General features: G+C 41.0%; 3 protein-coding genes across 6 annotated transcripts in view; 2 read left to right on the forward strand and 1 right to left on the reverse strand.

The window, feature by feature from the left end:
* Positions 1 to 210: 210 nt before the first annotated feature.
* Positions 211 to 1,313, forward strand: LOC115686225 (EG45-like domain containing protein). Its single transcript, XM_030611445.2, has 3 exons — positions 211 to 636; positions 746 to 1,046; positions 1,165 to 1,313. Exons 1-3 carry the CDS (start codon positions 318 to 320, stop codon positions 1,169 to 1,171), a joined length of 627 nt encoding a protein of 208 aa, XP_030467305.1. The 5' UTR covers positions 211 to 317; the 3' UTR covers positions 1,172 to 1,313.
* Positions 1,314 to 1,820: 507 nt separating this feature from the next.
* On the reverse strand, positions 1,821 to 4,563 carry LOC115686224 (3-ketoacyl-CoA synthase 11-like). The gene is made up of 2 exons (XM_030611444.2): positions 4,549 to 4,563; positions 1,821 to 3,241 (listed from the first exon to the last, which is right to left on the reverse strand). Exons 1-2 carry the CDS (start codon positions 4,561 to 4,563, stop codon positions 2,108 to 2,110), a joined length of 1,149 nt encoding a protein of 382 aa, XP_030467304.2. The 3' UTR covers positions 1,821 to 2,107.
* A 1,910-nt stretch (positions 4,564 to 6,473) lies between these two features.
* Positions 6,474 to 12,873, forward strand: part of LOC115686226 (EG45-like domain containing protein) — a 46,048-nt gene continuing 39,648 nt past the window's right edge. Inside the window, exons 1-4 of one of the 4 annotated variants that reach the window (XM_030611449.2) lie at positions 6,474 to 6,633; positions 9,607 to 9,744; positions 9,859 to 10,159; positions 10,277 to 10,545. In XM_030611449.2, the coding sequence (XP_030467309.2) occupies positions 9,621 to 9,744; positions 9,859 to 10,159; positions 10,277 to 10,283 (432 nt within the window). In that variant the 5' untranslated portion in view covers positions 6,474 to 6,633; positions 9,607 to 9,620 and the 3' untranslated portion in view covers positions 10,284 to 10,545. Of the gene's footprint in view, positions 6,634 to 9,114; positions 9,745 to 9,858; positions 10,160 to 10,276; positions 10,546 to 12,873 lie in introns of those variants that run through there. The other 3 variants (XM_056318904.1, XM_056318903.1, XM_056318905.1) reach the window with 3 other exon arrangements.

Below are 12,873 nucleotides of genomic sequence, written 5' to 3' on the forward strand. Positions count from 1 at the left end.
CCCGTGTGACAGAGCATGTATGAACAGAAAAGCTTTCTAGTCTTCGAATATCTGAAGCGGAACGCGTGCTTAGCTTTGCGTATCGTCGAGGGTTTCGGGCAATATTTCTAGAACGCGATAAGGTTTACCAGAAAGGAGACTTTACGTCCTGATGAATCAAGGATATGAATCCAGAAGCTGGTGCGAGAGAGGACCAGGGGCGCGGAGAATGAGATTCGTTTGAAGTCAGTTCTTCGAATATTTTCGAAAGAGAGAATGAGGACTCTTATTTAATCTCAATTTGATCTTTGCAGCCATATGCATTTTAATATGTGTTCATGCGGTTATTCTTCTCTTTGTTCGTTTGCAGATCCAGTAACTTTTGTAGTTTCCACCCACGTCGTCCCTTGATAAACCTGGTACAGATCGTCCGTTTCAAGCGGCACGAACCCATCAACTTTCACCTGAGATCTTTCCATCACACAAAACAAGCATCCCATCTTTCCAAACTCTCTGCAGGTTGGCTCTCGACAATGTCGCGATCGCAGCAAGCCGTCCCTCGCTGTCTCTCATTGATCCTTGTGCTCGCCGCGCTATTGCTTCGCCCATGCGATGCAGACGTCGGCACCGCCAGTCACTACGATCCTCCATACACGCGTGAGTATATATGCTGTCGAACCGGCTCTTAATTTCCGGTATATCACCGGGCCACGTTACTACAATTTGATCCTTGTCTAAACATTGATACGTTTTGTGTAATATGAAGCGACTGCTTGCTTCGGGTACGATCCGCTGCAGTTTCCCTCAAGTTTCCTGTTCGCGGCTGCCGGGGAAGGGATTTGGGACAACGGCGCCGCTTGCGGGAGGCAATATTGGGTGCGGTGCATAAGCGCTGACCGGCCAAAGACCTGCAACCCGGCCCAGTTGGTCCAAGTCAGGATCGTGGACCGGGCGCTCAGCGCAGTCTCCCGGTCCTCGTCGGACCGTGCCACCATCGTCCTGTCCAAGACCGCGTTCGAGGCCATTGCGAATCCGTCCGCATCATCTGTCAATGTCGAATTCGTGCAGTAAGTAGCAGGTTCTTTGATTGGACTATTGTTCATTATTTTGCTTTCAATTTGTGTCTTTGTAGATTTATCTCAGTTTTGAGAAATTTTGGTGATTTGTTATGTGATTTAAATGCAGGGTTTGAAGTGATCAGGATGATACCTGGGAAGCAAAGCAAAGCAAAGTAGGGTTTTAAGGAAAATTGTATATGACGTTACTATAATTGACTATGTTCCTCACTATATATTAAGGGTCTATTTGTTTGAAGGAAAATTATTTTCCAACTTTCCGAAACATGTTTTTCATGGACTGAAAACAATAAGCTTAGATTGGGAAAAAACGACTTCCTCTTCTGGCAAGAAGGAAATCACTTATCCTAAACCACAAAATAGGTGAAAACTAACCCTTTTCCTTGAAGATGATTTCAATGGAGAATATTTTTCTTTATCATAAAGTTTTGAGTGAAACGAGCACATCCTGAAATGAATTGATACTGCCGGAAACATTGTTAGCCATATGGTCTATTACATCGATATTAAAATCGATGTTGTAATGTTTGTCTAAGGTTAGTGAACTTTTTAGGTTAGTGAACTTTTTACCTCTGGTTCCTCAACATCTCCCCTGAAAAGTGGTGGATTTAGGTAGTGTTGAGTTGAATCGGGTCGTTTTCGATATATGCTTCTTCTGATGCAAATTAGCTCTCGCAAGTAGAAATGCATATCGACGGTTTCAGACACTTATTGGCAGCCAACCAGTTTAAGACGATCTGATAGAAAAAGAAAAATTTCAAGCCCTAATGATCAGTCAAACATTCAGGACTCCAAAGAAGGTTCAGAATACAGATTGGTAAGAGATGCCAAAAGGGAATGAACAATGGATATTGGAATCAAACTCCAAAGCCACCATACATTTCCCAGAGTCCAGCTCTAGCTATAACATCCAATATCCAGAGGGTTCAATAATCTACTTCCATCTCTCCAATATCAAGCTAAAAGAATGGCATCTCAAACTCTTTCCCAGTTAACTACTGAAATTAGCAAACTTACACTAGGCTAGAAACAAATGAAGTTACCTTTGAACTCTAGATGGCCGAGACCTTCGGGACCTCCACTGGAAACTGAGGGATCTCGTCCATCCATGGATTCTTCTCTTTTGCGGGATTCATGGTGCGAAGAGCCTTCCAAACAGCGCTGTTGCACTTAAATCCCGAACCAAAAGCTATCTGCCATGTCCTGTCAACTTTCTTGATCCTTCCTTTGGCTTCACTGTAAGCGAGTTCATACCAAAGAGAGCTGCTCGATGTGTTGCTGAACCGATTAGGCGTCATACTCGAAGGTTCCATGTGCCAATCCGAAAGCTGCAGATTCTTCTCTAGTTCATCGAGCACTGCTCTTCCTCCAGCATGAATACAGAAATGCTCGAAGGCTAATTTGAAATCTGGGATGTATGGCTTCAATTTCATCTTGAAAAGCTTCTTTCCGACCAGAGTCGCGAAGAACAGCAACTGTTCGGACATAGGCAACACAAGAGGACCCAATGTTGTAATGTTTGTCTTCAGGGCATCTCCAGCCACTGCCATCAAATCCCTGGATAGAGAAACTCCGATCCTTCCCGTAGGATCCTCCTTCTGAGTTACACAAGAGAAGCTCTTATCGTCTGCGCCTTTGTGGGTCCGAACAGGGTGCACCAATTTGTACTTGCAGCACCAGCAGTCAGATCTTTTGTTGGATAGCAAAATTGCAGCTCCTCCCATCCTGAATAAGCAATTCGACACGAGCATCGATCTCTCATTTCCAAAGTACCAGTTTAGAGTTATGTTCTCCATGCTAATGACCGAGGCATAAGAATTTGGATGCACTTGGAGGAGGTCCTTGGCCAGATCAATCGAAATCAAACCAGCGCTGCATCCCATTCCACCGAGGTTATAGCTGATGATATTCCCTCTCAACTTGTAGCGATTGATGACCATTGAAGATAGAGATGGGGTTGGGTTGAACAAGCTACAATTGACAATGAGGATCCCCATGTCTTTTGGTTTCAAAGATGTCTTCTCAAACAGTTGATCAAGAGCGCCAAGCATAACCATCTCGGCCTCCTTTCTCGCTTCTGCCATACTGGGGTTCGGAGGAAATATGTGCTCGTCGAACTGAATGTAATTGAAGACTTTTTTCGATGGCTCGTTCGTTTTTAGATTTCTGAAGTAATTTTCATCTATCTGAATTTCATACCAAAACCAAATTAATGTAATATTAAAAGTTTCGAAGGGAATTGTGCGTGAATTATCTCAGGAAGCATACAAATTTTCACGAGAAATATTTCTCTCCATCTTAGCATTTCGATTTGGATAAAATGGATAGCATCCCCAAGCTAAAAAGAAATTTTATATGAAGTAATTGTGGTTTATGAATTTTCACTTCTGCCCATCTCTGGTGACCTTTGGAAAGATTATCTCGTCGGCATACAATTTGCAAAAGTGAATATAGAGACTACTATATAGATATTTATCAGATAATTTTTTTTTGGTCCAAATTTATGAGATAATTAGAAAAGGAAAAAATCTTACAATTTGGAGGCAAATATAATTACAATTAGTGCAGCTTTTCTTATACTAATATATAACAAGGAGTTGATACTTAAACCATAAGATTAAAATTTTCTTGAAAATTCGACACATCAACAATTCATCGGAGGACTTACCAAAAAAAAAAACAATTCATCGGAGGGACCACCCGCTTGGGTGGTGCTGCTGGAGCGCGCACTCTTCCTCTCGCAAAAGGTTGAGTGTTCGAATCCCAGGTGCCGCAGGGTGACTTAACCGGTGCACGTGTGTGGTGGCTAGCATGTGTCGCCCCCAGGATTTACCTCCCGGCTGTCGGCCGTGCGGGGGTTCCCTGGGTCATCAAAAAAAAAAAAAACAATTCATCGGAGGGTCTAAATTTATCCGTATCATCCATTTGATGTGACTTTACCAGACTATTTTTCTCTATCACACAACCCTAGTTCATTTTTGTTATGCATATAAGAACCTAATAATATAATATGATGTCTCTGATATTCATATTGAGATTTTAAAATGGTTAATACCACGAAAAACCCCAAAGTGCTACACCTGTGAAAATTTACCCCAAATTAATTTTTTGACCACCAAAAACCCAAAACTAGTACACTTGTAACAATTTTACCCTTCATTAGTTTTCGTTAAATTTTACCGTCAAATTTTTTAGTTGGATGACATGTGACAGTAGACGGGCGTATCAGTTTGTGATTTTACCCTCCGTTTGTCACAGGTGTACCGATTTGTGATTTTTTGTGGTATTAATTCAATTTAACGGAAGGTAAATTTATCACAAATGTACCGGTTTAGGATTTTTGGTGGTCAAAAAATTAGTTTGGGGTAAATTTGTCATAAGTGTACCAGTTTGGGGTTTTTTGTGGTCAACAAATTAGTTTGAGATAAATTTGTCACAAGTGTATCAGTTTAGGGTTTTTGGTGGTATTAACCCATTTTAAAATATTTCTTACATCTTTTACATTCATTTATCAAAAGTGTAAACTCCTTTTTTTTCTCCTTAGAACAAAAGGCTCCTCCTATCAAAGTTAAATGCATTAGGTGTGCTAAAGTCTCTTTTATGAACTTTCAAACTTCTATATCAAAAAAGAAAGGCTCCTCTCATTAAATTAAATGTACTAAATATCTACGAAAGTCTCTTTTTGGTATAAAAGTGCTCTCAGGACACTGTTCAAAAAAGCCGTAAAAACTATTATGTATTTGTCTATGCTCTAAAGTAAGGTTTCACATATATCAAATTTGCATTTCTTTCCAAAGAACTATAAACCCCCAATCTCCTTAGTAAGTACCCTATAGATATTTGTTTGAAATTTAGATGTTTGCACATTGGCCTTTTATGCCTGGCCTCGACTATAACAACGATGAGCAAGTTAGATACTAAAACAAAATTAACTGCCACTTCGTCTAAAAATGTAGGTGTTTGCTCATTGGCCGGGAGCAGCCACACGTGGCGCAAATCGAGTAGGTGGCTCAAACCAACATGGAGTCTAGAACCTATTTTATATATATTTTATTAGATTAGATCACATCACATCATCTCAGATTATTAGATCAACTAGACATAAGGAAAAGTGTCAAAAAAGTCCTAAACCTTTTGCATTGGTGCCAATTTAGTTCTAAATCTTTTTTTGGTGCCAATTCAGTCTTAAACCTTTTGTATTTGTGCCAATTCAATCCTAAACATTTTGCATTGGTGCCAATTGAATCTTAAACCTTTTTTTGGTGTCAATTCAGTTCTAAACCTTTTGCATTGGTGCCAATTCAATCCTAAACCATTTGTATTTGTGCCAATTCAGTCCTTCCGATTAATTTAGCTCAAAAAGGTTTAGGACTGAATTGGCACAAATACAAAAGGTTTAGGACTGAATTGGCACCAATGCAAAAGGTTTAGGACTCAATTGGCACCAAATAAAGATTTAGGACTTAATTGGCACCAATGCAAAAGATTTAGGATTGAATCGACACAAATGCAAAAAGTTTAGGACTAAATTGGCACCAAAAAAAGGTTTAGGACTAAATTGGCACAAATGTAAAAGGTTTATGACTAAATTGGCACCAATGTAAAAGGTTTATGACTTTTTTGACACTTTTGCCACTAGACATATGCATTCCATAATACATGTCCATACCTAATATGGGCACCCGAAATTCATATATAATCGCTATTAGAGATATTTCTCTTAGATATTCTCCTCTGTTAGAGATAATTACAATACTTATCTTGATTATCCTTATCTCTTAGGTTTGATTGTGCATATCATTGATTAATATATTACCTTAAATAATCTTCTGATAAAGTCCATTAATAGGCTCCTGTACTCTTCATTGTTTAATATAGAAATATACTGAAATTCCATATTTCTCTCTTTTGACATATTTCTTATCCATCACAATGTCAATGGGGCTCATACACACAATGTCGGAGTACCTCCTCGAGTCGAAAACTGGACACGTGCCGACCAAATTAAATGAAGAACACGAAATCTTTTAAAAATTACCCAAAAAACCGACTCGATTCCCCTTTCGGTATCTCATATCTGAGGGTTCCATTATCTTGCCTTAGTTAGGTAATCATCTATCAATTGGAGGGAACAAACAAGCAGTGTGAGCTAATTCGCCAAAATCCCTCATGTTACGCGACAGGATCGCCTTAACAAGGCATTGCCATCCATTCTCTTGCCTACAAACAAACATCTCTCTTTCGCGTAGAAGAGATGGCTGCTTAACGCAGTTAAGGAGGGCAAAAGACAACTCACACTGGCCCCAAGCGTTACAGAGCGCGTAACGTGCGTAGCGGGCGCACGACAACTCGTGCACACGCTGCGTCTCGGATCGTTCGTGCATATATACATATGAACCGATAATAATGTCTGTTCCTGGCTCGTGAACGAACGAAACATCCGAGTTTCCCAGGAAAACCAGCGTCGGTGTTTCGTGCGTGATCTAGAGCTCGTGGATCTGTCGGATAGATTTTGCAGGAAGAAGGGGCTTCGTCGACCGGGGCATTTCTCGGTCGTCTTTTCCGGTCCAATCGTCAGGTGCGTAGACGCATCACATCACGGTCCCTCTCTTCTCTCTCCTTTCGATTGGCTTTGATCATCTTTTGTTGTTTTTGGTACGATCTTGTGCGGTCGATGTGAACGTGAGATGCGGAAGGGGAATGATGCGAACCCATCGATCCCGGATTTCTTGAATATCTTATGCGATGTGTGAGCTCAGCGACACCGCCAAGTGTACCACATTTGGTCTTCGTATTTGAGTTGGCCGGAAAAAAAAGCATCGCGAATTTCGAAAAACTATGAAAAAGGTTTTATACAATTCTACATATTAATGATTGAACATATTAACTGGTGCATGAGCTAATGAATATTATCACGAATTGATGCTTTAACATGCATCACATAGATATATCCCACCATCACAATATTTTAAATATCGATGTTTTCCTCCATTCTTGATTGAATGAAACTTCCTCCAATTACGTTTCGTATTGGCCGGTTACAAATATGCGCATTACTCGTATCGGTTAAACTTTTACATGGTCGATATCGTTAACGCGCAACTTATCGATCAAAGATGTGATCGTAGGAAATTTCCTCCGATCAAGATGGAGATATGAGAAAAAGACAAGATAACACTCTATCAATTCGATATCCTCGCTGTAAACGTCTGCCAAAAAGAGCAGTTCCTCCGTCACTGTAGTGATGAATCTGCACATTGCATTGGATTATTCTTCGGAAGCGCATAGAAGCCGGCAATATCAATCTTAGCTGTTAGCGAGTGTTCGTTCCCCTAACACCGCCTGATTTTGCTGGCCTAATTAGCCGAAACTAACGTCGCGCGCAGGGGAAAGAACTCCGAACCCGAAAAGAGGAGCGTTTCTACTGCAGAGCGCCGCATCACTTAATAAACCCATTTTGTAGACGAGTCTTAACATCCACGACATTGCTCTTTTTATCATGTTCGATCGAGAAAATTTCTGGGTTTTGTGAAGGACCTAAGGTTAACACACAGGAAAAGTAATTAAGGACGGATCTAAGATAATTCGGCTAAGATAAACCCTAGCTCTCGTCTTGTTGATTCTTGTTTTCAAGGCCATGCGATTAACAAAATAATTAAGGACGGCAAGACTTGTTCCATTAATCAATTCATATAAATATGCACGAGGTCATATGGTCTGTCGCAAAAACATGTCCAGAGTTTGGAAAAGTAGAAGGCATTGTCCCCGAATTTGGAGATTTTGAGAGCTCTCTTCCCAAATCAAACAGGTAAAACCGTCTCATCCCACTTCGTTGTTTTTGTTTTTTAACCTCTTGTTTCAGGGATTTTTTAGTGGTTGGCCTAATGGAAAAGTTATTTGGGATCGTTTTCTTTCTTTTCTTGAGTGATTACAAGTTACTAGTCATTTGTGACGGTGGTCCTCATGAATGAAGTGGTTTTTATTTCACTAGCATCCTTCTAGGCTATAGTGATTGGCTTATTGTCATCTCGAGCTCGTTTTTTTGGTGCTTCAGGCTTATGTTAGTTCACTTTACATGAGCTGTTAGGTCGTGTGAGACCCACGCCCAAAGATCGAGAGCACCAACAATTTTCTTGAGGCCCTAAAGTCTAGACCCCGTGGGCAGTAGCTAGAACTCAGGATCGGACATTTCTTGGTAGGCTTGAAACTCCCTCTGATAACCTTTGAGAGGGTTGCTAGCATCGGTTGCCTACTTTTACCCTTTTTGTTCGTTAAAAAAAAAGTTAGAAATCGATTTTCCCTCCGAAAATAGATTTGGGAAAATTGTCCAAAAAGTCTTAAACCTATTACTTATTGTATTTCAGTCCTAAACATTTTAATTGTGTCAATTAAGTCCTAAATCATTTCACATTTTGCCAATCGAGTTCATCCGGCTAATTTTGGTAGGAAATTGCTGACATGGACGCCAACCATCCTACGTGACACGGCCAGCGCTGAAGTGGACAAATTTTAATAATATTTTAATATTTTTTCTTTTTTTTATTAATTTTTTATTTTTCCCTTTTTTCTCTTCTCTTTTCTTTTCTTTTCCTTCTTTACTTTTTTTTTCTTTTTTTTTATTTTCTATTGTCTTTTTCCTTTTTTTCATTTTCCTTGGGCCGTCCTTGCCGGATCGGGCGAGAGTCAGAAAGGAATGTAGAGATGACAGGATCAAAAGTGTGGAGAAAAACTGTGGTCAAATTAGCCAGTTAAGATCTCCACCTTTTGTTTCCTCACACACCACGCATCAATACCACTTCTCTTCATCATCACGTGAAGTGATTCCCCCAACGAAACCCTCTCCCATTTTCTTGCTCTTTATGGGTCTCCTATGGCGTATCAGATCGTCAACATCAAACGCTACCTCAAAACCAAGCAAGCTAAAGTGATAGGCCGTACTGGGAATCAAAGATAAGATAGAATTCATCCTCTAAAGTTAGCGAGGCTTCCTTTTGTTTGACTTCGTCCTCAAGTACGTTACGTTCTATCCCCCTAATGGACCCATCACTTGGCTAGCTGGGTAGGGATCGTGCATAAGAATTTCCTTCGTGTGACAGAACATAAATGAACAGTAAAGCTTTCTAGTTTTCGAATATCTGAAGCAAACGCGCTCGGCTTTGCGTCACGTCGGGGGTTTTGGGTGATATTTCTAGGACGCGATAAGGTTACTAGAAAGGAGAATCTATGTCCTGGTGAATCAAGAAGCTGGTGCGAGAAAAGACCAGGGGCGTGGAGAATTAGAAGAGAATTAGATTCGTTCTGTGTCGATCCTTCGAAGATTTTTCAAAAAGATAGAGAATGAGAACTCTTCATGGGGTTAATAAAAAAGCTTATTTTTATTCTTCTCTTTGTTCGTTCGCAGGTCCGATTACTTTTTGTAGTTTCCACCCACCACTTCCCTCGTTAATCCTCGTACGGATCGTCCGTCTCAAGCGACAACAACCCATCAACTTTCACCTGAGATTTCTCGATCACATACAATAAGTATCCCATCTTTCCAAACTCTCTGCAGGTTGGCTCTCGACAATGTCGCGATTGCAGCAAGTCGTCCCTCGCTGTCTCATATCGATCACTGTTATCGCCGTGCTATTGCTTCCCCAATGTGATGCAGACGTTGGCACCGCCAGTCACTATGATCCTCCATACACGCGTAAGTAAATATGTTGTCGAACCGGCTCTTAATTTCCGGTATATTACTGGGCCACGTTAATACAGTTTGATCGTTGTCTAAACATGGACATGTTTTGTTGTAATATGATCGCAGCGACCGCTTGTTTCGGGTACGATCCGTTGCAGTTTCCCTCGAGTTTCCTGTTCGCTGCTGCTGGGGAAGGGATTTGGGACAACGGGGCCGCTTGCGGGAGGCAATATTGGGTCCGCTGCATAAGCGCTGACCGGCCGAAGACCTGCAATCCGGCCCAGTTGGTCCAGGTCAGGATCGTGGACCGGGCTCTCAGCGCGGTCTCTCGGTCCTCCTCGGACCGTGCCACCATCGTCCTGTCCAAGACCGCGTTCGAGGCCATTGCAAATCCATCTGCATCATCTGTAAACGTCGAGTTTGTACAGTAAGTAACTGGTTCTTTGATTGGACTATTGTTCATTGTTTTGCTTTCAATTTGTGTCTCTGTAGATTTATCTCAATTCTTAGAAATTTTGGCGATTGCTGTGTGATTTGCATGCAGGGTTTGAAGCGATCCAGGGGATACTTTAGAAGCAAAGCAAAGTTGGGGTTTTGGAGAGCAAATTGATACCTTCTTGTTTAGGGATGTATTATCATGGATGATTAATTGGGGAAAATCAATGGTGTAGCTCACACACACACATATAGATTGTATACTTCGATAACGAGACATGATACACACTAATTAATTACGATACAAATTGAAATTTCATATATTTTTTCCGTTTGTTAGATGCATATATTTGATATTAGGTTAACTGTAGTTTACATTAAGGGATGGCTTGCACTCTTCTTTTGAGTAATATGAATATACTGCACTTTCTTCTCTTTTACCACAAATCACAAATCACAACTTGGTATAAAAGCCATTGTTACTTAAGGAGTGCCCAATGAGTCTACTACACGGTGGCCGTCACGACGCTAGCCTCACCAACCGCGACACTCCTAATTCTCCGCCAAGATCAAAGCCTTTAGTTGCTATTTGGCATACTTCCGCTGCTCATCTCAGAAAACCGACACCACCATCAAACTTGCCCCCTTAGATGAGCCACATCCTAAAATTTCATCGCCAATGGACGCCAAACGCCACCACCGTGTCTCGGACCCAAAGAGCCTACCATTGTTTAGTGGTGATTTGGATGCCTTCCGCTGTGCATTTCGAAAAATCCACTCACGACTCGCCACCCTCCGCCGAGTCAGCTTGTGAATATTCACTGCCGCCGAATGTGCCGCAAGAAGTACGGCGTGTGAGATCCACGCGTCTCCCTAGGGACACGCTCCTGCACACACCAACGGCTCTCTAGGCTACTGACATCATACATCACGTCATCCCACTGTTGACTGATCGTTGATTGGCATTGACCAACCGTTGATCGGCATTGACCAATCATTGACCAGTTCAGACCAGATCGGTTTTGTTGCATTTCAGATCGGTTCGATCTTTTCCTGACCAATTTTTGGTGTTTTTCAACCGATACTTAAGGTATTTCGACGTCTTGAATTAATTTTCGGCCTTATTTTGTCAATAACTGCTCTCAACATATTGGATTCTACTGGTTAAAACTAGTTAAGTGCTTATCATGGAAAACTTGGAAGTTTTAATGCCCATCCAGACTATTTAATTATGTTTTATGAGCTTAAGAAATATCAAGCTTCTTGAAAGGACACCGGCTTTGGGGTTATGTCTCTAGAGATATTTGTGTGCCTACTAAAAATATTGAAGAAACTGAGGCTAAATTTGTTGATCGTTTGGAGGAATCGGATAGTAAGAATCATTAGATTATCACATGGTTTCGAAACACCTCAATCCCATCTATTCGACTCTAGTTTGGCCTTTTTAATACGACAAAGGAAGCTTAGGATCTTCTTGCTAGACGTTATTCTAGTTCAAATGTTGCCCATTAGTATCAGCTGTTGGGGAATTTATATCACATGCATCAGGATCTAGGTTAATCCATTAATGATTTTCTATCCTTTATGCATGCTATTTGGGATCAGTTAATCTTGTCTGAACCGCACTTGGAGGGGACTAGTGATGCTTGCAAAGTTGCTGCATATTATGATCGTGTGCATGTCATGCAATTTTTTATGGCCTTGAATGATGAGTTTGAACCTGTGAGGGCCTCCCTTTAGCATAGAGATCATTGAGACGATTGTATCGGAATTGTTGATCGAGGAGACTCAACTGACTACCTTGAAAGTGCAGCGCACTGCCGTGCCCTTCTCCACACCTACAGATGTGGTACTTGCCGCTTCGAGTTCTTCCTCCTTGCGCAACCCTTTTTGCAGACACTATCACCGGCATGGTCATCTAGCATCTAATTGTTATCAGCTACAACCTACGCAACCCGCAGGATCGGCCAATCGAACTTGCAATCGAGGTCTTCCTGCCCGTTCATCTACCAGTGCAGCCACAGTAGAGACTTCTACCCGTGGATCATCCATCACACTATCCTTAGAGGAGCTTTGTTCTATTCTTTGAGAATCTGGTACCTTTAGTTACTTTGTTCCTAGCACTTCTCCTATGTATGTCACTCTAGATATATCTCATTCATGGCTTTTTTATTATGCTTAATGCGATCACACGACATCCAACTCTATTTATTTCAGTCTAAATCTTTCACTTCACATGCACCTCTTATTCATATAGCCCATAACCCACAGATGAGAGTTAGTCATACAAGAAACATTTCCAAATCAACATTATCCTTACCTAACACCTTTTTAGTTCCTAAACTCTCACTAAACTTGTATCTGTTGGACAATTGTGTGAATTGGGTTTTGATATTCATTTCTCTTCTCAAGGTTGTTATGTGCAGAATTGTTGGATGGGACAGACACTTGGGACAAGCCGTAAAGTGGGGAGCCTCTTTGAGCTTGTTTCCCTAAATATTCCGACCTCTTTTGATGGTTGTGCTCCACAGTGTCATTTGAAACTTGGCATTCTCGATTAGGTCATGCTTCTTTCTCTAGGTTAAGTTTATTGATTTCAAGTGGTCATTTAGTTCTGTTGATAATAAACATTTTGATTGATTGTCTTGTAAGTTAGGAAAACATCATGCTTTACCATTTCAGATTAGTGAATTTGTATCTCATGCT

Source organism: Syzygium oleosum, unplaced genomic scaffold, assembly GCF_021117445.2.
Source record: "Syzygium oleosum isolate NSW1041296 unplaced genomic scaffold, Sole_v2.1 Sole_v2.16, whole genome shotgun sequence".
Lineage (NCBI taxonomy): Eukaryota > Viridiplantae > Streptophyta > Magnoliopsida > Myrtales > Myrtaceae > Syzygium > Syzygium oleosum.